At 41.2% G+C, this 22,848-nt stretch overlaps 3 protein-coding genes across 7 annotated transcripts; all 3 read left to right on the top strand.

Annotated features, from left to right (window-relative positions):
- Window positions 1–71: 71 nt before the first annotated feature.
- On the top strand, window positions 72–5,976 carry ankrd54 (ankyrin repeat domain 54). Of its 2 annotated transcripts, none has more exons than XR_534213.3 (8): window positions 72–775; window positions 1,637–1,684; window positions 1,778–1,876; window positions 2,537–2,603; window positions 2,825–2,872; window positions 4,067–4,191; window positions 4,295–4,402; window positions 4,492–5,976. XR_534213.3 is itself a non-coding variant. In XM_008415440.3 (8 exons), the coding sequence occupies exons 1-8, from the start codon at window positions 379–381 to the stop codon at window positions 4,564–4,566; spliced, it is 972 nt and encodes a 323-aa protein (XP_008413662.1). In that variant the 5' UTR covers window positions 80–378; the 3' UTR covers window positions 4,567–5,976. The 2 variants fall into 2 exon arrangements, 1 of the variants encoding a protein (XP_008413662.1); XM_008415440.3 differs by having other exon boundaries at window positions 80–775; window positions 2,532–2,603.
- Window positions 5,977–6,102: 126 nt separating this feature from the next.
- hmgxb4a (HMG box domain containing 4a) lies at window positions 6,103–14,695 on the top strand. Of its 3 annotated transcripts, none has more exons than XM_008415437.3 (13): window positions 6,103–6,240; window positions 6,787–6,856; window positions 7,014–7,144; window positions 7,229–7,304; window positions 8,463–9,059; window positions 9,545–9,748; window positions 10,173–10,348; window positions 10,439–10,520; window positions 10,594–10,658; window positions 10,897–10,993; window positions 12,624–12,787; window positions 12,886–13,008; window positions 14,075–14,695. In XM_008415437.3, the coding sequence occupies exons 1-13, from the start codon at window positions 6,208–6,210 to the stop codon at window positions 14,117–14,119; spliced, it is 1,863 nt and encodes a 620-aa protein (XP_008413659.1). In that variant the 5' UTR covers window positions 6,103–6,207; the 3' UTR covers window positions 14,120–14,695. The 3 variants fall into 3 exon arrangements, with proteins under 3 accessions (XP_008413659.1, XP_008413661.1, XP_008413660.1); XM_008415439.3 differs by having other exon boundaries at window positions 6,165–6,691; XM_008415438.3 differs by having other exon boundaries at window positions 6,165–6,691; window positions 6,768–6,856.
- Window positions 14,696–15,832: 1,137 nt separating this feature from the next.
- LOC145552465 (GTPase IMAP family member 7) lies at window positions 15,833–20,750 on the top strand. 2 transcript variants are annotated; one of them, XM_081609697.1, is made up of 3 exons: window positions 15,833–15,977; window positions 16,445–16,584; window positions 17,555–20,750. In XM_081609697.1, exons 1-3 carry the CDS (start codon window positions 15,953–15,955, stop codon window positions 18,410–18,412), a joined length of 1,023 nt encoding a protein of 340 aa, XP_081465823.1. In that variant the 5' UTR covers window positions 15,833–15,952; the 3' UTR covers window positions 18,413–20,750. The 2 variants fall into 2 exon arrangements, with proteins under 2 accessions (XP_081465823.1, XP_081465824.1); XM_081609698.1 differs by lacking the exon at window positions 15,833–15,977 and adding an exon at window positions 16,041–16,345.
- Window positions 20,751–22,848: the final 2,098 nt, after the last annotated feature.

Here is a 22,848-nt window from a genome sequence, read left to right as displayed (position 1 = left end):
CTTTTGTGGGTTGACGCTAGTGGAGAGTAGCGTATAAATATCATGAACTCTGATTGGTTGTTAGATCTTTGAAGCTAATCATTGTCCAATAGCTGTCTCTGTAACTACTTTGACACAACGACATATAAATTGTAAAATAGCTGACATCTTGGTTGAAGGTTTTGTTTTAATAGTTGAACTTAAGATATGACGGGACTGCTTTTGTAAGACAGTTCATGACTATTCATGCAATGTCTCCCAGACTTATAATGGCTGCCTCCAAATTCTATTGAGAGCCGTGTTTCCTCCCGAGCGCTGGCTGGCAGAACTTGTAAGGATACACTATTATAAACTGAGCTACCTATGTAACAGGGGGGGGAAAAAACAACAACAAAAAACATGGACGGATGGAGGTCTGTCGTTGTTTCGGAAAATGACCGAGCCATCTCCGACGGGGAATGCATGCTTGGATACGGAGCCGGAGGTGAGACCCGGGAAGCGGCGGGTGCGGAGCCGCGGAGCTCCGCAGAAAGGATGGAGGACTTGGGCGCAGAAGCGGCAGCAGCATCTGTGGGGTTCGGGATCAGTGGGATAGGGGAAGGCAAAATGGTGCTGGGTCGAATCGGATCCAGAGACGACACAGAGCTCAGGTACCTGCACCTTTTGTGGGAGCCGGGGCGAGGTGAGTTCGACACGGTCGCCGAATCGAGCAGGCTGGGGAAGATAGCGGGGAGCAGGGCCAGGAGACACCAGCGAGCCGTGCGGAACCTGGGTCCCATTGGGAAAGACATTTACGGTAAGAGGGACCGTCCAGTCCGAAACGGACCTGAATTCAAAATTCTTAGCATCCACATAACAAAAATCTATAAATGATGCAATAAATACCAGACGACACATTCAGACTAAACAAATCCAATCATGTCTTCAGCTGTCACTTTGCAATATTCGTGTACAGGGACAAAAAAAATAAATAAACATTGTTGTTCATTTGAGAGCTTAAAAAAATTTCAGAAAATAGTCATATAATCAAAAAGAAGGAAGTAACAGAATAATAAATAATACTGGCAATAAGAAGGTACAATGTATAATTTAAGTATCAAAGTTGGTACTTAACTTTGGTACTTAAGTAAAAGTTAACCTTTACTTAAACTTAAAGGTTTAAGTGCCAATGTTTTGTGTCGCTCCATTTAGAATAAAAGTTTTCTTAATCTTAAATTGTTGCAGAATCTGGGCTTAGTGTTGAACTACCGGTACTTAGTTTAAGTTTAACCAGCGCATACATGTAAGATTTATGTCAAAATACATTCAAAAACATTGAAATAGCCCTTTACTGCTGTGAATCAGACACTAACTTCAGCCCCCTGCAAGTCAGTAACAGAAAACGTTGCCACGGGCAGAGAGCCACATTGACCATATCAAAAACTTACACTACATATTAGCATTAAAGCTGAGAAATATTACATTGGAGATAAAAGTAATTAGTATGTTATCTGTACAGAATACATTTTTAAAAAGTAAAATGTTGCTTGGAAATAATAAAAAAAATTTGTATGTCTTTATTATTGCATTAATTTACATGTAGATCTACATAAATAACACTACGTTTTGTAAATTAGGCTGTTGGTGAAATCATAATTCTGTCCATGTTTTTCCACAGCTGCTAAAAGACTGAGGGAAGCTGCCAACAGCAACGACATAGACACAGGTCTGTGTGACCAGGTGACACAGTTCAAAGGTTCGGAATCAAAAGAAATGATTCCGGGTTTTTCTCCTGTGTGTTTTATGTTTTTTTTTAAAGTGCGAAAGCTCCTGCAGGATGACATCGACCCATGTGCTGCAGACGACAAGGGCCGGACGGCGCTTCACTTCTCATCCTGCAATGGCAACGACAGCATCGGTATGTTACTGGCAGCTGGTAACCACGACGACATGTTAGGGCCATTGCAGATATATAAAAAAAAAGAAAAGTCAAAAATTTACTAGAAAAAACCCCAGAAAGTTTTGATATTAATCTCAGGAATTTACTAAAAAAAATAACTGGACATTTTTGAGTTTGAAAAGTTGGAGATTTGCTAGAAAAAACTCTGACATCTAAAAAAATCTTCTAGGAAAAAACTTGGAGATATGTGATTTTGAAAAGTCAAAAATTTGCTAAAAAAAACAAACTTTTTATTTTTTTCAATAAATCTTAGAAATTTTCTAGAAAAAAAAAACACTTGGGATTTTCTGAGTTTACAAAGCCAGAAACATGCGTGAAACAAAAAGAAATTTAGAGGTTAATCTCAATAATTTACTATAAAAAACCTGGAAGTTTTTGAGTTTACAAAGTCAAAAACTTGCTATGATAAACAAAAAAAAAAATGAGATCAAGTCAAACATTTCCGACTTTTCAAGCTCAGAAATTTTCTTCTTTTCCTCAAATATTTCTGAGATTAATCTCAAGTTTTTTAGTGGAAATTTTCTCTCCTTTATTTCCTACCTACATTAATTCTAACACGTCGTCCACCTTTCAAACATGACGTTGAATGTCAGATATTCTCGTCTTGCTTTAGTGCAGCTGTTGTTGAGTTATGGTGCCGACCCCAACCAGAGAGACAGCCTGGGAAATACCCCCCTGCACCTGGGTAAGACCAACTCCGCACCTCCTGACCTGTGAAAACTGGAGATAGTGTGGCTGAAAATGCTGGACTCTGGTTTTTACTAAGCTGCATTTCTGAAAGGTCAACCTGCACATAATAGCCCAAAGCTATGCTTCAGTTATATTGCTGTAAACCTTACGTATTTCGTAGCTTTTTTTTTTTTTTTCATTTTCAACTTCTGCCCATTTCATGGTGTGTCCCTGCAGCGGCCTGTACCAACCACGTGCCTGTAATCACCACCCTGCTGAGATCAGGTGAGACGTTTTGTAGAAAACTTACATGTTTGAGTTTTGACTTTATTATTATCACTGCTCACTGTTGTACAACAATACGTTTGGTTATGAATAACTATTTATAAACGCCACAGGCAATTATTAACAAAGATAGTAACTTGGATGAGTATTACTAAAGAATGAATACCTGCCTGATGAGGCTTAGGTATTGAATACAATAGATGAAGGATTCAAGTTCCGCACCGATGATTTTCGAACAGCTAGTTGTACGTGCAAAATATAAGAGCTTATTTTCTAAAATGATTCAGCCTTCCAGTTAAAGCACATTAATACATAAACTCACTAGGCTAGTAGCATTCAACTGAACTACTAGCTAAAATGAAAACTAATAAACCGCCAAAAACTAAAACAGCAAAAATGAACAAACAACAGTAAACAATAATCAATAATCATTTTCACAAACTTGGAAAACTCTATTTAAAGGGCCAGTGTTGTGTAAAATAAACTTTTTTTTTATTTTTTATTAGCTTTACATCAAGTTATTCCCTCATCAAAACCATACCTGGAATGTGGCCTTGACTTTTTTCTTTTTTTCATGAATGTTTAAGAAATCCTTTAACGTCTTGATGGATCTAGCCCCGCCTTCCAGGATGAAACTCCTCCTCCACTTGCCATCTTCTGCCTCAGAGCAGCCCTCCTCTGTTCAGCTCTTTCAGACTAGTCTGCAGGAATTGGCAAACACCTGGTGGAACTGCTGAGCTCATTATACCAGCTAGTTAAACGTTGTTAGGGGGTTAATAGAGGAGCCATGTTGTGATGACATCCTGAAGGTGGAGTTTCAGAAGGAGCAGGAGATCCTTAAAGAGATAGAGACCCAATTTCAAGGTGTTAAGTTATCAAGTGAAATTTATTTTACTTTACTTTATTTTATAATTTATTGCATTTTTATAACAACTGAAGTTACCACAGTTGTTTGATTGTGCTATAAAATAGCACAATCAACTTATAGCACAGATGCTATAAGTTTTGCTAAAGCTTGTTCTAAACTTGTTTTTCTTCAAACATGTAATCTCATCTTGCTAAAATGACATTTTAGGTAATTTAAAGACTGTAAAATGTTTGTCAGAATTTAGGTGGATTTTCAAAGTAAGTTGATAAACTTCTTTTTTATGCCTGAAATTATAAGGTTTTTCTTTCTTTGTCGTTTCTCTTCAGGAGCTCGCGTGGACGCCCTGGACCGCGCAGGCCGGACCCCGCTGCACCTGGCGCGCTCCAAGCTCAACATTCTGCAGGAAGGAGAATCGCGCAGCTTGGAGACCCTCCGAGGGGAAGTCACCCAGGTATGAAATCAGTTCGGGGCCTCGGCTCGGCTCGCTCGCATCGCTCCCAACGTGTCGCCGATAGCGACCGACGTGGTTTCACCTGCCGTTTTCCCCCCTGCAGATTATCCAGATGCTCAGAGAGTACCTGAACCTAATGGGCCAAAGTGAGGCGAAGGAAAGACTGGAGCACATTTCAACACAGCTGCAGCACACACGCACCAGAGAGCAGGTGAGCTAGACGGTCGTCAGGTGTTTTTCATTTAACTCTGTTCACAATGAAACTTTTAAACAGCTTTACTTTTCTGTTTTCTCTCTCAGGTGGACGAAGTGACTGATTTACTGGCCAGTTTTACATCGCTTAGTCTACAGAAGCAGAACCTGGATGCTAGGTAGAAGATTAACTGCACACAGAGCCGACATGCAGCTCCTTTTTAAATATGCAGAGCCTCAAATTGTCTGTATTCGGCTACGAGTACAGACAATACTCGTAGCCGAGTACGAGGCCACAGATCCAACCGTCGCACTGGGATTGGCTGTCAGTATTTATTGAAGGGACTGCTGCAGACATCAGATTTTATTTTAACCAGGACAAAAACAAAAGCGTTAACAACAATGTATCTTATGAAGTTTTCTAAATGGGTTTTGTCAAGTTGCTCACTTGATATAAAACCACTGATATTATGGGTAAAATACTCTGACCTTTAAATTCTAGAAAAAAAGTGTTAAGTATCAGATAAACATGTCAGGTTTGACCTACCTTTACAATATCTATTACTATCCAGTACTATATTTATTACAAGGTTTGAATAAATTAAAAATATATCTGTCTGCGTAAAATGTTTATTGTAAAGTAAAAAAAAAACACTGAATACAGCTGAATTTTCTGCATATGTGATAACTCACTTTTTTTTAAGCACACTTCAAAATGTATGTCAAAGTTTGCCATGAAAGATATAATTTTTTCCCGCAAGGAATCTGCATTCAGTATAAATATCAACTGTTTCCAACGTAGTGTTTGAATGAGAGAAAAAAACCTAACTTTAATTAAATGCCAGATATGTCAAATTATTAAATTATTTATACATTTACTGTAACTATGTACATGAATCTCAAGAAGTCACTCATTACGCAGTTCTGTTAGAACCAGAGCCAACAACGCATTGGGTCTGTGTGTAAAAGAAACGGAGAGAGCAGTGGAGTCACTCAGCTCCGCAGCTAAACAGGAAGCCATTATTGTTTAAAAAAAGACGTTTTAAGCCGTTTTCACGTCCTATGCCAGTAGTTAGTGCGGTTAGCATTACTAACATGATCAATGTCAGTGTGTATTTCTTGCGGATGATGCTTGCTGTAAGATTTTCTGAAGAGGGTTGATAGCATGACCTGTTGGCGTGGTCGGCTAACCTTGGGAAAAAAAAGGTTGAATTTTAAGTTTGGTCGTATTGCTTGGCTGGACACGTCTTGTTAATTCTGCTCACCAGTTTTTGGTGCATCTCTGATAAAATGTCGTTCAACTTTTAAACAACGGGGGAAAAAAACTCTAAAGTCTGGTGGAACTATGACTTTACTGTGTGGACTGATTTACGTGTTCTCTTTTTGCCTTCTACTCATTAAATATACTGTGATAATTACAGAATGCAATGGGTTGACAGTTTAACTGGTGTTATCTTATTTTCGTGTCAAAGTGTCTTTGTTTTATTGCCTTATTTCTTTTTTTTAAAGTGAGCATAATGACTCTTTGTGAACTGTGTTGTAAAGAATATTTGAAATTCATTATGAACCAATAAATCAGTACATTGACTATGATTGTTTCTATCTTTGACAGTTTTATTCAAACTAATATTCTTATGAAAATATTTTGTTACCTGGGTAATAAACGAAAATACTACGGTGTCATTCATTACTAACCAAAAGTAGCGAAGGAACATTAGCGGATGTAAATGTAAAAGTTTCACATTTCTCCCACGCTTATTGGCTGCGTCAGCAAAAGCCACGCCTCTTTCAGACGAATTGTTTTGCCGACAATAAAGATGGCGAATGGACCCGCGTAAATTGGAGGTCTCCGTTGAGGTAGTAAGACTGAACAAACGCGGGTTTTTTCACGTTTCAGTGCTTGTAATATACATGTGTTACTGAGCAATAGATGATAAAGGTATAAAAGGGGTGAATGCATGTCCGCCGCGTTTTGTAGTCCACTTTCCAGCGAGCGCGGCCTAGCTTTTAGGCAAAGCCTCAGTGTTTCCTGAGTCGCCGTCACCGGTCAGTTGACTGCGAACTGGCGTAGAGAGACACAAGACTGGAATGTGCTGGCTGTGGAGGGTCTAAGTGAAAAGGAAGGGGGTGTGTTTGTGTATATTAACGAAAGGAGGCGGGAATTAGTTTAGCTTACAGTTTGTTACCGGCTTAATGAATGACGGATTTTTCATTTATAATCCCAATGCTAATATTTTTCCTGAGTTAGTCGCACTTTGAGTTTGTTCCTTGATCTTCCTGGTTGGAGTCTGTCTGGAATTCACGCAAGGTAATGACAGAACCTTTTCCACTCTGAACTGGTTTCACTCTAAGTTGACTTTAGGTTCCTTTTTTTTATTTGACAGGTCCTTATGCTAATTTCAGGGCTGCCTACATCCCAAAACAAGAAAAAGAGCTGACCAAGAGGAAGCCATGGCATATGAGGAGTTAAAGGGTAAAGAAATTAGTTATATCACTCTCCATTGTGTTTCAGATGTGATGGCAGCACCATCATGCTGTAGGAGAATGTCTTAAGCAATGATGGGAAAATGAATACAAGGCATTTCTGCCTTTTCTAAAGCATTTTTAGACAAATAAATGTCATATTTTAGAGATGGGGGCAGACGGGGGCCTCGTTGCTGGGCGTAGTCAGAGGGAGAAGAGGAGATCCTACAAGGATCTGTTGCGAGAGGAAGAAGAGATCGCTGCAGAAGTACGAAAGTCCTCCAAGAAACGCCCAAAGGTAAGGGATTTGTCTTCACACACTGTAAGTTTATGCTAATGGTGATTACAGTAGTGTAAAATGTGTTGCATCTGTTCAAATTAGGATTCAGAGCTTTTCATGCTGGGAGGAGACCTGCACAAGAAGAAGAAGAAGCACAGTGACGACCACTATTACCGAGGTGAGAGGATAAAACTTTGATGAATGAAGATTTTTTTTTGTTTTTTGCATTCTGGTTTGCAAAATGATACAAGCTCATGCAAAATGAATTGAAGGCCTTTTTTGAACCTCACTTTTTATGTCTTGCTGTAGATTTTAATTGGATTTAGGGATTTAGGACTTTGACTGGGCCATTCCAGTCAAAGTGGAATGGCCAGGAATGGATGGTAATGGTCCAACACATGATCATTACCGTCTAAATCCTTTCATTGTAGCTTTGGCTGTGTGATTAGGGTGCTTGAGAATTTCTGCTGTTATTTTAATTCTAATTAAAATTACAGTATTTTCTGGACTGTAAGTCACATCCGTTAAAAATGCCTCATGAAGAGAAAAAAATCATGTAAGTCACAAGATCAGCCAAACTGTGGAAAAAAAGTGCGACTTATTGTATGTGTAGTTTTTCTTCTGTCAGCGTCCAAAAGTGTCCCCACAGCATGCTACTTCCACCTCCATAGTAACTTCAGAAGGGTGCAGCACTTTTTAGATTTTTATTGGTTAAAAAAAAGAAAGCTGTATGATTTTCATCAATCACTACATTTATGCACTGTTTTGTGTTAATATATCTATATATGAAATTCATAGTGTAGTGTGATAATGTGCCTTAAAGGGGCAGTATTGTGTAAAACCAACTTTTTTGCGCTTTACATCATGTTATGATGTCATTCCCCCACAAAAACACACCAAAGGGGGGTTACCTTGATTGAGAAATCCTTTAATTTTCCATGGCAACCATTCAGCTGGGTAAAACACCTGGGTGGATTTAGCTCCGCCTTCCAGGACGAAGTTTCTCTTGCCGTTTCCAGTCATACACTTCTTGGTCCAGCGCTGGTAAAAATGTTGTTAAAGGGTTAATAGAGGAGCCATGATGTGATGATTTCCTGAAGGCGGAGTTTGAGAAAGAGCAGGAGCTTCTTAAAGAGACAGAGGCCCAAATTCAAGGCATTTAAATTACAAAGTGAAATTTCTTTTAGGTCATATTTGATAAGAAATAGGTTTTTTTTTACAACTGAAGTTACCATAGTCACTTGATTATGCTGGAAAATGACACTATGTGGCTGGAAAACGCATAATAATGTTTCACTTTGGCAAATATCTTGAATAACTGTCATTTCTCCGTCAGATCACGACGGTTTAGGCCCGCCTCCTCATAAGAAGAAGCATAAGTCAGCAGAGCGCTCTCCACCTCTGTCCTCCCCTTCCTCGTCTCACCCGGCGGACACGGCGATGGGCCTCCTGCAGGCCATCACCTCCCCCATGGCGACGGGCTCCGACCCCAGCCCCCACCTGCACAAGAAGCCTTCCTACCCAACGTTCTCCTCGCATTCCTCCAAGGACCGCAAACGCGAGGGCAGCGGCGGCGGGAGCAAAGGGAGCCACTCTTCGTCGCACTCCCGCCCCATGTCTCTGTCGTCGTCGTCGTCGTCCTTCAAGAAGCACTCCTCTTCCTCCTCCTCGTCCAAGTCGTCCCTGTTCCACGGCGGCGCTCCCAAAGAGGAGCCGCTGACGCTACGCGAGGCCGACGGGCTGAAGATGAAGCTCATCATGTCGCCGGAGAAGGAGGAGCCCGAGAGCTTCCCGGTGACGCCGCACCCGTCCAAGGTCAGCGTGAAGAAGGAGAAGGACAGAGACAGGATGCAGCCGACCAAGTCGCCCAAGAAGAAGGCGGCGCAGAGCAGAGAGCCGCTGCCCGTGGTGGGGAAGGAGGTGGAGGTGGAAGGTAAAAAAAACAAAAAAAAAACGTAAATGTTTCCAGATTCGAGATGCACCGATCCCAGAGTAACACCTGCATCGGTCCACATGTTGGGAACAAATTCCCCAATGAGTCTGATTCATGGGTAGCTCCATCGAGTCGAGGTGCAAAAAAATAAAAAAATCACAATTCCTAATCTTGGAAATTCTGATTTGATTCAAAATGCTCCAGAATCGATTTTAAAATGTGTTTAAGCTGAACGACTTTGCTGCTGGTATTACAGGTCAGAACTTTATAGAATTGGCTTAAGTAAGTAAACTTTCTGTATTGTATCGAAATTGTCTGATACCAAACCTCAGATATCCTCAGGTATCGGTAGTGAAAAAATCTGATCGGTGCGTCCCTGTTCCAGATATGATATTAAATCAGATCTGCTCCTTCTAGTCTGCAGTATGCAGTCACTGCCATGTTTGGTTAGTTTTCTTCTAAATGCTGATTCCTCTCCTCATCAGGTCATTACGGAGGAGGCGTGGGAGACGATAGCTCATCATCTGGTGGAGAACTGGAGGCTGGGGAGCTGATCATAGACGATTCATATACGCACATGTCCAAAAAGAAGAAGAAGAGCAAGAAAAGCAAGAAGAAGAAAGACAAGGAGAAGGACAGAGACAAGGACAAAAGTGGAAAGGACAAGAAGCACAGCAAAAGTTTTGGAGGTGAGTTCACTGTTCACTCTCTCTGTTTTTGTGATTGTATCTCACTTTTCTCATGCTGGAATGCCTCCATTCCACCAATAAAAACAGCCATTTGACGTCATGTACAGCATTCCTGGGTTAAACATTAACCCGCAATGATAAGGAATGACAGCTGAAAGGAAAAAACTGACAGGTGAGCAAACTCTCAGTGCTGTGAAGGCACTTCCTGTCCTGGGATATCTTCTCAGTTCTGATGTAAATGGATGCAGCAGAGCAGCAAACCGCAATGCTTTCCTATCTGACTGCAGCCGCCTCGGTTACCGTTTGCTATGGAAACGCATGATAACCATTCATGCTTCATGGCTGACCAGAAGCAAAAACAGAGTGTGGGGTGTGCTCCGTCTAAAACCCTGTAATGTCTTCCTCTTTGTGCCATTTTCCCCAGAATCGTCGAGAAGCCACAGTCACTCCCATCCTACTGTCAGCCATAGTGCCGTCGGGCCGATGTACGCCATGAGCAAACCCATCACTCCCCACCACCAAGGCCATGACGGAACGACAGAGAAGAAGAAGAAGAAAGAGGATAAAGACAGAGACAAACACGAGAAGGATAAAGAAAAGGTTTCATTTCAGTTTTTGTTTCTTATGTTTTTTTTTCTACTTCCTGTCCTCTTATTGGGTGCTTTTTCTTTTTTTGTTTTGTTCTTGTAGACCAAGAAGAAGACAACGACAGCGTATCAGGTGTTTTGTAAAGAGTACAGGGTAAACATAAACGCAGAGCATCCAGGTTTAGGTGGGTAAATGGACATTATTCTCTCATGTTGACCTGAAAGCTCTCGTAGCAATGCTGTGTGTGTAATCTGCAGATTTTGGAGAGCTAAGCAAGAAGCTGGCCGAGGTGTGGAAGGCCATGCCTGAGAAAGACAAACTAGTGAGTTTTTGAACGCATTATGAGGAAACTGAAGTATTTTTTCTGGTCTGGATAAGTATTAATTTCCTATTTGGTTTAAATATTCAATCTGGGGTTGGATTTAGTTTTAAAGTCTCATTTAGATGCCATAAATGAATGATGTCTGTTTTTTAAAATGGGCCAGGGAGGAGTAAAATCTCTGAATGTGGGAAAGTTTTGAATTGTGACGGACTGTTTACCGGTTCTGCTTGAATCTCAGGTGTGGAGGCAGAAGGCCCAGTATCTGCAACACAAACAGAACAAAGCCGAGGCCACCACTGTGAAGCAGAAGTCCTCCAGCGACAGCAAAACCAAAGGTACCTGGGAGCTTTGCCTTGTAGCTAACAGGGGATGCTACTAAATATTCTGTAGCTTCTGTCATTTTTGGGATTGTTTTAACTATTCAAATAGTAAAACAAAGTGTCGGCGCAACCTTATCAAAGTTAAGGCCTTAAAATGTCTTAAATTCACGCAAGTTGGCCTTAAGTATGTAATTACAGGTCTTAAATTTAGTCGTAGCCGAACTATTTAGTCATGTTATTTTTTCTTCACCGGTCCGTCGTGGTGAAGAGAGAGCTGAGTCAAAAAGCGAAGCTCTCAATTTACCGGTCGATCTACGTTCCCACCATCATCTATGGTCATGAGCTTTGGGTCATGACCATAGATGAGATCACGGGTACAAGCAGCCGAAATGGTTTTCCTCCGCAGGGTGGCTGGGCTCTCCCTTAGAGATAGGGTGAGAAGCTCGGTCATCCGGGAGGGACTCAGAGTAGAGCCGCTGCTCCTCCACGTCGAGAGGAGCCAGTTGAGGTGGCTCAGGCACCTGGTCAGGATGCCTCCTGGACGCCTCCCTGGTGAGGTGTTCCGGGCACGTCCCACTGGGAGGAGGCCTCGGGGAAGACCCAAGACACACTGGAGGGACTATGTCTCTCGGCTGGCCTGGGAACGCCTTGGGATTCCCGAGGAGGAGCTGGAAGAGGTGGCTGTGGAGAGGGAAGTCTGGGCCTCCTTTCTGAAGCTGCTGCCCCACGACCCGACCCCGGATAAGCGGCAGAAAATGGATGGATGGATGGATGTTATTTTTTTCTAATGGGATTTTTCTGTCTGTAATAATAATGCGTAAAGATGATCATTCCTTTCTGTCACTCGAGGTAGTTGTGGCTACCGCTAACTAGCTGCAACCCTATATACCCTTGCTAGCTAGCTTTAGTGTGTCCGTCATGGGTAAAGTATATTTATCATCAGCTGACTGGACAGCGTTCATCTTCACTGTTGACTGCTATATAATGATATGGTTATCATTTATATATTTCTGGCTTAAATTTAATTCTTAATGGTCTTATAAAGTCTTAACTTGTGCTGGTGAAACCTGCAGAAATCCTGTAAAAGACTCTTTCATCCAGCTTTCATTTCTGCTATTTTCAACTTTTCTAATTTTGGAATATTTACATATTTGTTCTTAAGTTTTTTTTCTGTTTTTGTTTCAGTTGGAAACGCCGACTTAGTGTTTCCAACATAAGACACCTGGCTGTAAGACGTTACATTAGTTTGGTCAATGGAACAATGAGGAGAAAGTTGAAATGGGTCCAGAGACCTGGAACAATCATGCTTGACGGTTTAGAACAAGAATGATGAAAACAAGAAGTTGCCTCTTTGAGTGTTCAAACATCTTGTGGACACGCTTTTTAGTCAGTTTGATTAAAAAGTCTGCCGTACTGGGTTGATACTTAAACCTGTAAAACCAACCTACTTATGCTGTTTCTCAAGCAGATGTTTGCTTTTCTGGCATTTCCTTTTATTTTCACTCAACAGCTCTTTAGCATTTTCAGCAGAGACATCCAGCCTGTAGCATTCCCACTACATATATGCAGGAAATGCATTTCCTTTTTCCCTCCTTGCTGTGTGGTCTAGTTGTTTTCGTGTCTAAATTGCGGTTTTCCCCATCAGTCGTAGGAACGGCGGCGGGCCTGGTGTCGCCAACCAGAACGCCCGGCACCATGTCGCTGTCCCCGGCCCGGGTGCCGGACGTCGACCCCATCGACGCGGCGGCTCACCTGCAGCTGCTGGGGGAGTCCCTGTCGCTCATCGGCCACCGGCTGCAAGAAACAGAAGTGAGCTTCTGCGTCGCAAGTTATTAAACATAGAAGGAAAATCTAAACGTGCGATTGTAAATCAATAAAGCTCGTGAGTGACGGTGTGTTGTTCGTAGGGGATGGTGGCAGTGTCTGGGAGTTTGTCCGTTCTTCTGGACTCCATCTTGTGTGCGCTCGGCCCGTTGACGTGCCTCACAGCGCAGATACCGCAGCTAAACGGATGCCCTCGAAACGTCCTGGTAAGGATTTCTTTTTTTAAATAATGAAAATTTGTTTTATTTATTTAGTTCACGTACTGAGATTAATAATTTGATGATTTTAGTGATGTGACGTTTACGAACGAGCCGATTTACTATCAATTATGTTACTGGATCGCTAAATGGTAAATGGACTGAACTTGTATAGCGCTTTATCCAATCATTTTGACCACTCAAAACACTTTACACTAGAGTCACATTCATCCATTCGCACTCACAAACGCTCACACATTTATACACCGATACGCAGCTCGGTAGGCAATTTGGGGTTAAGTGCCTTGCCCCAGGGCACATCGACAAGTGGCAGGAGGAAGCTGGAATCGAACCTACAACCTTCTGATCGCAAGACGACTACTCTACCACACAGTCACAGTTGCCTACTGTAACCGCTACACAGCGGTTACAAACATCCGTCTTAGCAACGGTTATCGCCTAGCAAGCGATACCGCTCCCTATTGGCAACTATGTCAAACTGTGACTGGTGATGAATAATTTACTCCCTGTTTTTATAACCAAAATGATCAAATCTTTCTGATCTCACCCCAAAAACAGAGCGAGTAAATTACACATAAAACACAAAACAATATTAATTTATATATGTGCCACACCGGTCGGTTCTGTACAATCTTGTTTGCATTACTGCTAATGTGTTTTTGTTTATGTATTGACATTGTCATCAGGTGATTCCTCAGTCAATATATTGACATTTTTCAATTCATACCTGTCATTTTTGCCATTTATGTTTCCTCCCCATCTGCCTGCACTTTTACATGTTCGCTATAGTTCAACTTGGTGGGGTTCAGTTTTTCAGTCATACACTTTTTTTTCTGAACCCGTCATACTTGGGTCATGGAAAGTTATATCGAAGGTCATGGAGAGTCATGGAACACTTTTCCTTTTTTTTAAATTTTTTTTTTTATTAGTAAACGGTTTGAAAATGAAATCATAATTTTGCTTCTTCTTCTCCACAATCCTGAACTACTGTCTCTGCGTTTACATAAATGTTCTGCTTCCTAAAATCCTTTCTTCTTTTCTTCCCCCCTGTCAGTCAAACACCTTGGACAACATCGCCTACATCATGCCCGGACTGTGAGGATCCGGAACTGGAGCAACCAAACTCCGATGCTTTTACAAACCCTCAAAGTTTAACTTAAGCCACTGCTTGGCATCGGGAAATCTAGATATTTCTAGTTTTGACGTGTTTTTAAAGTGTATTTTTTTAGATGATGTCTCCTAACTTTGTAATTGCTGTTTTTAAATGAGACCTTTTTATTGTACATGTTTTGCTGTCTGTCTGTTTTATGAGCGCTTGAATGAAACGAGCTGTGTTGAATGAAAGGGAGTGTTTTCTCATAATAGGATTCCAATTGTATGATTGTGTTGGGTTTTTTTTTCTTCCTACTTATTCATGTAAAAATTCAATGCGTTTTTTCTGCTCATCACTCTAGGAAATATTTCCCACATGTGAATATTGACCGTGTTTAAAGTACTTGTTTTATACTGAAGTCATTTTAAAAGTGTGTGCAGCTTTTGAGTTCTCACTGTTCAGACATTGAGGAAATGTTGGACAAAAACGCAACTCTTGGTGCAACTTCATCCAAATGAAGAGCTTTTCCAGGGTTTTCAGTTTAAAACTGAGCAACAAGGCAACATTAAACCGTTTCAGAGACGTGGGTGTGTTTCTGAGTCACTTGCTTTTAAAATACTTTCCAGAGATCAAAATATTTACAAAAGAAAATTCTCAAAATATTCATATTTATTGTACAGAGTAATGCATATTGTTTATTGCTGTGCAATTTGATGATTATGACCTACAGCTGATAAAAACCCAAACTTTGATTTCTTAGAAAATTATATTAAATAAGTAATGAAAAATGTAGCTTTTAATACAGATTTGTCTATTTAAAAATATGTCCATACACCATACATTCAGAAAAATATTTTTTCTATAACGCGATATTTTCATTTGTTTAGATGACACGATGTTTCTCAAAATCAGTGATACGATTTCAATTCCGTATCAATTCTGCGACTGATGTCCAATATATGTTATTGAAATATATAGCTTACTCAAAATATGATTTGACTTTAATTTCTAAATTATTACAAGCATTAAAATAATTTAAAAAAAAAACATTTTTGTTCTTATGGTCTCATTTCTATGATGACATATTGGGGTTGCCAAGAGAGGAAAAACAAAAACCATAACTTTTTAACACTAATCCCAGAAATGTTCTATAAAAAAACAAGGATATTTCTGAGTTTGAAAAGTCCAAAATTTGAGAGGAGAAAACTAAAATTTTGAGATTAATCTGAGATGTAGTGACAGTTTCAGAAGTTAAAAATGTTGGACTTTTGAAACTCAAAAGTTTCTAAAAGTCGCACATTCTGTCGTTTTGAATCTCATCAATTTCCAAGTCTTCTAGAAATTTTCTGAGATTAATCAAAAAAAAAACAAACATTTCAAGCAGTTTCTTCTTTAAAAAAAATTCTAGCTCAGAAATTTCCCTTTTTTTTCTTGAACATTTCTTAAATTAATTTCTAAATTTGAGTTTTTTTGCCAGAATTGACATGTTCCCCTGATGTTTTATGGCTCCACTAGGCCGTCATACATTTATGTTTAATCCTGAGTAAAAGTTAGTTAAAACCCTGTTAGTGGTGTTGGTGTTGCAGAAAAAAGGGACCCACCCAGAACAAATTCCGCTCGCTTTTTCTATGCCTGGATATAATACACACATAGTTTCACATTTTGAACTGAATCGCTAAAATAACCCAACTTCGCAGTCATATTCAGGTTCATTTGAGCAGAGCTCTGGCGTCTCCTCTGGATGGAGCTGCTGTTCACCTCTGGAGTCCAGCCTGACTCAGCCGGCAGGAATGAGGAAGTGTGATCTAACGCTGACAACAGCGGCGAGGAGGAGCAGAGATGGCAGCATCCGGAACACAGTCCGGTAAGGCAGAGAGCCCTGCTGTTTCATACGGTGCTGCAGCAGTGAGATATATGAATGATGATCATAACAAGCGGAAGAGCGAGGGGGTGGGCGCGGCTTGCTGCGGCTCCGCTGCGTCTTTTCGGTTTTTCTTTTTTTTGCGATACTTGACGAGGCAAGACGGCAGCTTGCAAAGGGCGCTGCCACTTCTTGGAAAATTCAGCGTGATTCTGGGCAGACGAGTTGTTGACACACACACACACACACACACACACACACACACACACACACACACACACACACACACACACACACTCTATAGAAACACACCGAGCGCAAAGATAAACAAGATTATCTTGTGTTATTGTCCGCCTGCATGTGGGAATTCGGTTAGTGAGTCGAGAGAAACTTGATAAGTACTTCATGCTCAGCTGGAGACATAAACAACTGATTATAATAAAGCCTGGGTGTCGGCCATTTCTTTGCAGAGCTGAGGCTGGTGGTTCTGGGCCCGATCAAGCCGGGGAACAGAACCGCAGTCTGCTCCATCCTGGGCCTGGAGGAGAGCCAGCGGGACGCCGGAGCTCAGGAATGTACCAAACACAGAGGAGAGGCTGCGGGCAGGCAGGTAGGACTGGATGGAGACAAATCTGATCATATCACTGAAAGCAAAAGTAAATTTCATGTTTTAAAGACTTGTCTGTGAATAGTTTTAGTGGAGGTGTGCAGTAGCTACTCCATATTTGAAAATCAATCCGACACCAAGTATTTCCGGGGCCAGTATCGCGCAAACCGATACCAAACAAATACAGGGATGTTTTCGCCAATACCAATACTTATTATTTATGATCTATCATCAAACATTTGACCTGGTTTTTGTTGGGTTTTACTTGAATAATTTTGTCTAAACCTAGAACATAATTTAGATAAAGCTGATAGGTGTCTACAAAACACTTTAATAACATATATGCATTATAAACAGAATCAATAGAGAAAAAAGAAGCACATTTGTGTGCATTGTTTTCTAAATAAAAGGTAAAAATATATGTAAGATTTGAGGCCAAAACAAAGCAAAATTTTATTTATAGGAGTCTAGAAACTCTTACAAAACTCTTACAAAAATAAAACATTTCATGAGGGAATCTGAAGCTAAAGTATTGATCTTATCAGTATTGATCCGATACTAATACAGACTTGGTATCGATATTTTTGCCATAACCAACTCTTTCACTTTTAGTGCAATATGGTCTACTTTTTGTAGACCTCTGTTGTGTAACTTTTTTAATCAAGAACTATTGACTTAAAACAAGCTCCTGTATCTTGCTGAAAAGTTACTTTTACGTTATTTTTTGCCTAAAAAAATATTTGCACTAGAAACCAGACTGAAAATTCTTGGTAAAATATTGTTTTTGTAGTGTTTCCTAAAATCTATTTGTTTCCTAAAATCCCAATAAAACACTACATATTTTACTGGGATATTTTAATGTCCTGGTAATTTAGCTTATTGCCAGGACATATAACTCTGGCTCCCATATGGTGTTTAGCTCCAGAACCACCGTGCTGCCACTCTCTCTCTCTCTCTGTCTGCCTCCCTGTAGGTCGTTGTGGTCTCCAGTCCAGACTGGTACGCCTCCGCATGCAGCCCAGAAAAGCGCAGGACCCACATTTCCTCCCTCATCGCCTCGTCCAGCCCCGGGCCCCACGCCTTCCTGCTCTGCGTCCCGGTGAATGAGCCCGCAGGTGATGAGTTGATGGCGCTGGACGCCCTGGCGAAGCTGTTCGGCCCCGCCGCCGTCAGCCAGCACACCGTCATTCTCTTCACGCACACGGAGGAGCTGGGAGAGGACGAGACCCTGGAGCAGTACGTCGTCACGTGGCGCAAAGACCTCCGGCAGCTGGTGGAGAGGTGCGGCGACCGCTACCACACGCTGGAGAGCGGCGGCGGCGGCGCAGCGGCAGGGGAAGGCCGGGCTGTGGAGGAGCTGCTGGAGAAGGTGGAGCAGGTGGTGAAGGAGAGCGGAGGCAAACACCTGAGCTGCCCTCTGTACCGGGAGGCAGAGGACCGGGTGAGGCAGCGGCAGAAGGAGATCATCCGGCAGCGGAGCGCCAACTCTTCGCCGTCCGACTCGCAGCAGGAAGTGGCGGAGGAAGAAATGGAAGCGGTCAGAGAAGAGGCGGAGAGGAGCACCGGCGATTTCGATTTGAGTCTGAATGATGTTTTCCCCTCTGACGATAAGAGCGTCTCGCCCTCCTCTGCCCCTCCGTCGCTTCTGCGGGGCTTATGGGAGAAGCTGGTGGGCTGGGTCAGGTGGCTGCCCAGTCTGGTGAGAGTGGAGGCTCTGTTCGGGGCCCTGGTGGGCCTGTTCGTTGGGGGGTCCATGGGCGGCACGGTGGGGGCCACTGTGGGGTCTGTGGCTACCGAAGTGAGCAGAAGGAAAACGGAAAAAACTAAATGAGGGGCAATATTAAAACAAATATGCAAATTCACTGCTAACGGAGCTACAAATAGCTGAACTGCAAAATCACAAAATCTTACTTGAAATAAAACAAAACTAACTTACAAGTCACTTTTTTTATCAAGAGATAAAAGTTTGTTTTAAGTCAATCATTTCTCAATGGCGATGAAAACATCTAGTTCCACTGGCACATTATTTCACAAAAATTGTCTTATTAGTGAAATAATTTGCCAGTGGAACTAGAACTTTTCAGCAATATTAAGAAACTATTGGCTTAAAACAAACCGTATCTTGCCGATAATGTACTTGTAATTTAGTCTTCTCTTATTTTAAGTGTATTAAGATATCTGGACTAGAAACTAAACCAAACATACTTGGTTAGATTGATTCAGTTATATGTAGCTCTGTGTTACTCAACTATGCGCTTACTGGGCAACGTGTGTTAAAAGACTCAGCTTCACAGTTGAAAAGGGGTTTCTGCATAAATATGATCTAAAATCTATAGTTTCGCATCAGATTATGGTTGGAGGTGTCATGGTTTGGGTTTGGTGGCACAGGGGGCCTTTATGAATTAGTACCTGGACAGACGGGTGGCTTGGGGCTGGGAGTCAAACCGGGGACAACTGTGTTAAGGAATGTAGCTGCAAATCAGAAAAAAAAAAAAAATCTCTAAATCTGGAGACACTACTCACTAGAACAGCCATTTTTTTCAGCTTGATGACAGATCAGTAGAAAGTACAATTAACATCCTTAACTGTCTGTGGGTAATCAGTAGCGGTGCACTGATGGCAGTTTTCTGGCCGATCACCGATCTTTGGTCGCAACGTGACAACTTGGAAAAAGTTCTGGAGGTCTGAATACTTTCTATGCATCAATATCCTCAGAAAATACGTGAACCAAGTATCATCACTCTGGGTTATTTATAACTCAGCTCCTTTTGTGGAGATGTGATGAGATATTAGTTCATATTTAGGAAATGTTGAAGTATTTTTTTAACCCTGATCACTGTTGACCTAGAGAACACTTTAGGTTTAAACAAATCCTGCTGGCTGGAGTTTATTGTTTAAAATAACGACTTTGTTTGACGTACTGTTTCGATTGCTTGGTTAACTTACTCCATATTAAACTGGGAAAAATTCTCATTTCTATCTATAAAGCTGCCTTTCTCTGAGGGTTTTTCCCACTATGACCCAAAACCCTTCGACATACGCATCCTAAATTTATTTCTGTAAATACTGACTATCATAAATCGAATTTAAACAGAAAATATCTAGGAAAAAGAACCTCTTCTCCAGATACATTCCCAGCTACTAAAAGGTGTTTTTGAAGCATGCAGCAGTTTGTTTCTGCTCAGGATGTTTGCATTTATTAATGATGTCGTTTCATCTTTGCAGCTAAGCTAAGATGGGATCATATTTACTGTTTTGCCGTTGATTTAGGAATAATAAAGTATACATGCAGTGAAACTTGGCTGGACGAAAAGATCACATACTTGAAGATTTTTATTTTTTTTTTTCGCTATAATTTGCCCAAATATCACTAATTTTCCTTGACTGCTGTGCCTTAAACTGCCTTGTTTACTGCTATTTAAACACTTTATGTTTACTTGAGAAAAGTATTCACACCCCTGTGTTATTATTCTGACATTACTGCTTCAACTTTCAGTATGTTTTGATCTCCTTCCACTTATTCAAAGTGGAAAGAATAAATAGAATGTTTTACATGCTTTTGTGTTAAGCACCCATATGTGACATAGATCAGTCTAACACAAGAAAACCATTCCACTCTAGCTCTGGCAGATACCATTATCTTTCCTCTTTATAGTCGGAAAAAGTCGCTAATAATAGCGATAAAGTCGAAATCGTACGCCACTCGGCAGTGGTACAGTAGTTGAAGCATGAAAAAGTTCAAGGTAAATGAATACTTCGTAATACGACGGCACACTGGCGCTATTTTAGGGGGGAAAGTAGTAAATCTTCGCCAAAATAACTCGAAAACTTTTAAATTGGTCTCAGAAAATTTCAAGAAAAATTTACATCTCTGAGCTCCAAAAGTCGACAAGCTGAAGATGTTCGACATATGGACCTCAGAAATGTCCAAGGTTTTTTTTTTTTTTAATACATTTCTGAGAGTATCTTCCAAAATTTCAGAATTTTCTGGCGGAAATTGACTCCTTCTTTAACTACAGTGGCTCTAATACGCCGTCGTTACTTTTAAAACCTTCCTCAGGAGGCGATACCGAGAATTATCCACAAGATGGCGGCGGTGCTCTTTACGTGTGAGTTCACTGTGATTGTTTACTACTTACCAAGCAAATAAAAAGCTGCTGTTTTAACAACTCTTGACTATGACTCTGTGGTTACCTTTGATTTTTTTTATCAGGTTATATTTGTTAAGAAAAACCCATCATATATGTACCGACACCGCTAGCAGCACCGAACTAAAAGTGTCCCTGCTGCCTCCCAGACTCTCTCCCTCTTCCACCGCGATGACTTACAGCCTTGACACTGACGTAATTGATACTCTGCTAAAAACCCTCCGTCACAAGCCGTCCTTTACATCTCTCTTGTTCGCTCGGGGCCTCTGCGAGCTGCCGGGCGGCCTCCGCCTCAAGAACAGCTAGGCGTTTCCGAATGTGGGTGGTCCGGTCCGGGCGGGAGGGAGAGAATTAGCTCAGCTCTCATGTTCCCCCCCAGAAAAGCGAGCGGAGGCAGAGGGAGGGGAGGGGTGGGAGAAAGAGAGAGTGAGTGAGTGAGTGAGTGAATGGGAATACATCTGTCTTCCAGATGTGGCCTCCTCTTGTCTGCAGCGGGGCTGGGTGGCGGGAGGGAGAAAAGAGAATGTCTTAAAAGTAAAGGAAAATTGGTGCTAAACAGTTTTTTATTGTCAGGGATTACACGTGCAGCAGAGTCCAGACCCGTCAGGATCCGCCGCTTTGTTTCCCCCCATGCAAGTGAACCAAACCAGAACCCCTTGAAGTGAATGTATATGGGAGAACACCTGTCCAAATATTATTCAGTCTTAGTAGATGCACATCAGGCAGAAGATGGAGAGAGAAAGAGAGATGGAGTTGGGATCATTGGAGGGTTTTTTGTTGTTGTTGGGGTTTTTTTTTTTTTAAAGCGGGGAAAGTTTTGCCGGGGAAAGAAGCAGAAATGAAGGCCGACTGCCAGTGGCACCTCTGGGACACAGGAACCCACCAGGGATGAGGGCTGGGACTTAATTTGTGTTTGTGTACATTATCGGAGCCGAAATCTGCACAAACACTCGAGGGAGCGAGCATTAACTCACACCATATAACTTCCCCTGCTTTTCTTCCTCCTCACTCGCATCGCGGTTCCCCGCTTGTTCGGTTTTTCTGCGCGCGGGCTCGTCCGGCGGGAGAAGTCGGACACCGCGGTATTTTTTTATTTTATTTTATTTCATTTATTACTATTATTATTATTATTATTATCGCACACCATGGGCTGGAAAAAGACAGCATCGCGTAGGAAAAACAAACATGATGACACACTTTTTCCTGAGGCGCACCAGGCGGTTCTCAGTTGCTGCCGGCCGGTTTCCACAGAAATGTTACTGTATCACTGCGACGGGGATGATGGCGGCATGGAGGATGGCTGGAACACTTTTCTGATGTTTCTTCTTCTATCTGACTGAAATGTTGAGTTTGTATAGAGAAGCAACTAAAAACACACACACAAAAATACGAGATTTTTTGAAATAGAGCCACAAAAAATGCATTGAAAATATGAACATCTGCAGATACATTTAAAGGGAATCAGAAAGTAGTGCCTTTAAATTAAGGGGGCTCAGCCCTCTACTTTAATGCACTTTAATGTGCAGTGTGTAAAATCCAGTACACACTTACACTCTGAAATCATCTATTTAGAATGTTGCTTCTTATTGTTAAAGAAGCAACATTTGTAGCTAAGTTTGGGTTTTAGGGCAAAGAAAAATACTTTTACAAAGAGAGGTATGAATTTTCTTGTATGGAACATCAGATTAATGCAATATCGTTATGAAAAGAACGCATATAATTTGTGGCTGTATGACAAGAACAAAAAATGGCTGAACGATGTTTCTTCTTTAACACAAAATCAAAAACCAACAGTTCTATAACAGTCTAGGCCTAAATTATTAATTACTGAATTAAAAAAATGTAAAAACATTGACCAAAACTCGATGTTAATGCTGATATATCGCACATTTAAACTTTAAAAATCAATACCTAAATGCAACTAAGAATTTGTGGTAAGACTTAAAAAATGATATTAACAGACAGAAATCTGAATGAGCAAAAGTATATTTTTAGGGTGATAGTGGATACAAAATTTTATGTTTTGTACCCATGCAGTTGGGCCTTTATAAAAGCGAACGTCTCCTCTAGATTGTAAAAAAAAAAAAATATATATATATATATATATATATATATATAA

The sequence above is a fragment of the Poecilia reticulata genome, chromosome 8 (genome assembly GCF_904066995.2).
Source record: "Poecilia reticulata chromosome 8, P_reticulata-male-v2, whole genome shotgun sequence".
Classification (NCBI taxonomy): Eukaryota; Metazoa; Chordata; class Actinopteri; order Cyprinodontiformes; family Poeciliidae; genus Poecilia; species Poecilia reticulata.
This window is presented reverse-complemented; position numbering and strand designations above follow the sequence as displayed.